The 4828-nt window shown below is 30.7% G+C and overlaps 1 protein-coding gene across 1 annotated transcript in view; it reads left to right on the plus strand.

Moving 5' to 3' along the window:
• Nucleotides 1–4587, plus strand: part of ZFYVE16 (zinc finger, FYVE domain containing 16) — a 48365-nt gene extending 43778 nt beyond the window's left edge. Inside the window, exons 16-18 of the mRNA XM_005858087.2 lie at nucleotides 361–466; nucleotides 1410–1577; nucleotides 3414–4587. Of these exons, the coding sequence (XP_005858149.1) occupies nucleotides 361–466; nucleotides 1410–1577; nucleotides 3414–3575 (436 nt within the window). The 3' untranslated portion in view covers nucleotides 3576–4587. The remainder of the gene's footprint in view (nucleotides 1–360; nucleotides 467–1409; nucleotides 1578–3413) is intronic.
• The last annotated feature ends 241 nt before the right edge of the window (nucleotides 4588–4828 follow it).

Consider the following 4828-nt stretch of genomic DNA (forward strand, 5'->3'; position numbering starts at 1 on the left):
ATGTGCCCGCAACCAAGGTACATGCCCTTGACCGGAATCGAACCTGGGACCCTTCAGTCCGCAGGCCGACGCTCTATCCACTGAGCCAAACCGGTTAGGGCAAGACTAAGATATTTTAAACCTCAGGTATGAATTGGGCATATGAAAAAGTAGGTAAAATTTGCTACACATCAAGAAATCTTGGTAAATGAATATAAACTAGTTTTAATTATTTTATATGTAATTGAGATACCTTACTGCTGTTTTAAATTTATAGCTTTCATAATTTTTCTCCTTATTCCATTTATTCAAATTTAATAATCATTTCATAAGAAGCACCTTAGTAGTAATACTTCTTTTGTATTTCATTTTATTCTATAGTGTTATTAGTTCCGTGGATGGAATATCGTTACAAGGATTTCCAAGTGAAAAAATAAAACTGGAAGCTGATTTTGAAACTGATGAGAAGATTGTAAAGTGTACTGAGGTAACTGCAAAAGAAAATGCCTTCCCTTTACATGCTGTGTTTAGATATGGTTTTTGTTTTTTTAACTGGGAGATTTTCCACTTCTCAGCTTCTGAATGTTTAAGTACAGTGTATTACACTTTTTACATTATATCTTGAGACACATATTTCTTACCAGACTTCCTTTTATAACGCCAAATTTGGTTTTCCGTAGTATTATTTATTTCAGGCTATTATATGACAGCACTGCCTGCCAGCTCACAGTTAAATTTTGGCAGCATTTCCATTTCTGTTTATAAAGAAATATATTGTTTGATCATATTATTTTCATTTTTCTCTTATTTAACAAAAATTAAAAGATTTTGTTGACGTCAGTTTATAATCACATATACAAGTTATTTTTAAAAGTTTCTTTTATTTTAAGAAGGGGATATGAAATTATACAGTAGACCTCTAAACCCTTAGTCTACCTCCATACTCACCCTCTCTCTACCTCCCAGGTCAGACAATCAGTTTTACTTACTGCGTATGTATTCTTTGTGAATTTTATGCATGCACAAGATAGAAACTATAGAGAATATAGAAATTATAGAACATTGTTACTTTGTTCTATCTTAACTTTTTTAAAATGTCCTTACAGGATGGTAATCTTACAGGGTTGATTCATTAGTACCCTTCTCTAAACTGAGTTAACAAGGCTCTGTTGCTACAGGTTAACTTTAGGCAAAAATAGCTAAGTCATTTCCAAATTCCATAACCTTTGGTTTTAAGTTAACTTATAGTATAGATCATGGTTTGTTTGTGTGTGTAGATCATGGTGTGTATGTCCATGTGTAATGTTCATATATATATTGCTCTTAAGCTAATGAATTTCATGGCACTAGCATTAGAATTTTATTAATAAAGTTGAAATGAAAGTAGCAATTGTTGCATTTTTAAATCATGACTTGTTTCCTAATTTCAGGTGTTCTACTTTCTAAAGGACCAGGATGTATCTATTTCAGCAACTCGTTATCAGTTTGCAAAAGAAATAGCCATGGCTTGTAGTGCTGCACTGTGCCCTCACCTGAAAACTTTAAAGAGTAATGGGATGAATAAAATTGGCCTCAGAGTTTCCATTGACACTGATATGGTGAGGCATGTTTTTGCAATGTATTTTCTAAATGAATTTATTATATATTAATCAAAAGGTTTTTCTTTAACCTTTTATTTTGGGATGAATGAAGACAATGAAAATTTGTTGAACATCAGTTTGTGCACACACTTCGTGTTCATTATCTCCTTTATTCTCCACAATGGGTCAGCAAACTTTTTTTGTAAAAGGCTACACAGTAAATATTTTTGGCATTGCGGGCTGAATGATTTCTTTCAGAACTACTCAGTTCTTCTATTATAGTGCAGAAGCAGCCATAGATAGTATGTGAACTAATAGGCTCGGCTTTGTTCCAGTGAAACTTTGTTATAAAAAACAGTGGGCCGATTGGCTCTCAGGCCATAGTTTGCTGACCCCCTGCTCCACAACAATCCTTCCTGTTTTTCAGAATAGATTCTATATTCATACGATTTAAATTTACTCTAAAAGTGTATACATAACAGTACAACTTCATTGGACATTTCCAGAATACAGCATTCTGGTTGTAGTCTATGTAATTGGCGCCTTAACTCCTGGCTACAGTGTAAATGATGCCCAGTAGAGTTGTGTAAGGTAATAGACTTGGAAAGATCTCCTTCCATCCTCATCTCCAAACCCTTTTGTCCACCTCAATACTCCCTCTTATTCTTCCTGGTGAGGCAATCAAATGATACCCATTTTTATGTATTCTTTGTGATTTTATGCATGTACCAGCAAATAAGTGTGTGTCCTTTTCATTTCCCCCTTTACACTGTATTTTTTTAACCTTGCTTCTTTAACTTACTGTACCTTAGAGATATTACACGTTACCACATATTCTTTTTAAGTTGCATAGTAGTAGTTTATTATATGTGTACTCTTATTTAACTAATTCTTATGCATTTTTATATGTACTGATTGATATTTAGATTATCCACAATATTTTGCCTTTGTGTAAGTGTGAGTATATCAGAAACATTCTTAGAAGTAGAATTGTCTGGTCCGAAATGTACTCAATAGGTATTACCATACTGTCTAAAATAGAGGTTATACCAATTTATATTTTTACCATAATTTGTGAGAGCATTCTTTCCCCTCACATACTTATCAAAGCAGTATGTAATCAAACTTTTTGAACTTTACCAATTTGATAGGTAAAAAATAGTACTCCAGTATTATTGTAATGCACATTTCTGTTTCCAACATCCAATATAATAAATTTCAAAGCAGTTTCTTCTTTAGAATGGTTTATCTAAATATGAATGAGTTCAAAAGCTGAAGATTTGCTTTTCTTCAGCCAGGATGTGTTGTACTCAGAGTTCTTATTGGAAAGAACTTATATTTTCATCTCACTGTTAAAAGTTCCTTTTTCAAGGAAATATCTGATATTTGTGTGTTATTTGAGTAAGCACTGTTAATATTTCTTTAGGCAAATTAAAATGTAATTTTCATGAGCAACATTAAATTCAAATATTAAATATGCAACAACAAATTAAAAATATTTTAAAGTAGATTATTTTTATTAATACCATGGGGTTTGTATTTAAGTTATGTTGTTAATCATTCAAAATCTAGCCCTTCAGTGTGTTTACATGTTCATTGAGAAGAAACTTACAGTATGAATTAGTGGCAATTTTTTTTTATTTTAATGATATATGTGGGAAGAACAATTACAATTTATGTAGTAGATGGATAAAAATATAGGAGAATATTTTATGAATAAAATGTCAATTATTTTCTTAACATGCTTAAACTGGATGATATTTTTAATTTAATTATTTTTACATTCATCTGCTGAGCTAAACAAGATTGCTCACTTTCTAGGGTTGACTTACCAAGATTTTTTTTTTTTTCCAGGTTGAATTTCAGGCAGGATCTGAAGGCCGACTTCTTCCTCAGCATTATCTAAATGATCTTGATAGTGCTCTAATACCTGTGATCCATGGTGGAACATCCAACTCTACTAGTTTACCATTAGAAATTGAATTAGTATTTTTCATTATAGAAAATCTTTTTTAGTGAAAAGATACTAGTGAATCATATTATTTATATTGCAAACTGATTTGTTAAAACTAACTCCAGCACTAAACCTAAAATGCCACAAACACTAAAAGTAAATATGTTTAATGTTTGAAACACATAGAAGTTTTGCTTTATAGGCCGGAATGATCTTTTTAAAATCATTAGCACAATTTCAATCTCTAAAAACGTAATGCGATCCAGTTTTTGAAGATTTACACTTAAAAAATACTAAAAAGACAAGGATAACTTCTTTCTTCAAGAAATTTGTAGCATTTATTGTGTTATTTAAATGCTATGCCAAAGTATCTGCACTTAGTAATACCTCTTTATGCCAAGATCGATTTTAATGAAGGCTCTTTTTCAGATGTAACCTTATAAAGGGAAATATCTGTTTTCTGTATATGCCAGTTAGATTGCTGTTTTCTAAAGTCTGTTAAAAATATACTTCAGTAGCACAGACCAGTTTCCATATTAGACTTAATATGATGTTCTTTGAATAAGGCAGACAACTTATTTGTATAATTGGAGTGGAGACCTACCTCCGTGACTAGATAAACTGATTGTTTGGATTAAAATCAGAATTTTCCTTTTTTCTTCTCAAATTATTCCATATTTGGTTTTCTCTTGATTAAATGGGTATTCTTAAAATAACTGTGGGTGCTTCAGGATTCTGTGCTTCTGTAATTTAAGTATATTGTTTTTATAGCGAGAACATGTGATTTGGTATGTGTTTTATAACTCTTTAATAATTTATAAATAGGCAATATTTTTGTATTGCAGTATATTATTTTTCCTCCTTTCTTTCCAAAGTGTACCACTATATTTGCCACTTATATAAAAAGTGATTGACGACAGGCCAGATGACCCTTGAAATAGTTATTATGTAGCAATAAATGAAGCATGAAACAGATTTTTATTACTTTGCCTTTAAACCTTACAAGTTTCTTGGCAAGTTCACATGTTTTCATTGACACTAATGTATTTATTATAAACTTTAATGAACTAATTACTTTTGCATATTTTAAATTCTTTATATGGTAGTTATTTTTTATAACAGAATATTAACATAAGTTAAATTCTATGTATTTAAAACTATTACAGAACTTTCCTCTTTACTTCAAACAGCAAAATAAGAAATGTTGTGTTGAAAAAAAGAGTAATGAGTGTATTGTTAGTTAGTCCTGTCATTTAAGTTATATAAAATATAATCATATTTTGATGCTTTTTTTATTCTTAAGTGGAATATATAT

Source organism: Myotis brandtii, unplaced genomic scaffold, assembly GCF_000412655.1.
Source record: "Myotis brandtii unplaced genomic scaffold, ASM41265v1 scaffold115, whole genome shotgun sequence".
NCBI classification, from domain to species: Eukaryota; Metazoa; Chordata; class Mammalia; order Chiroptera; family Vespertilionidae; genus Myotis; species Myotis brandtii.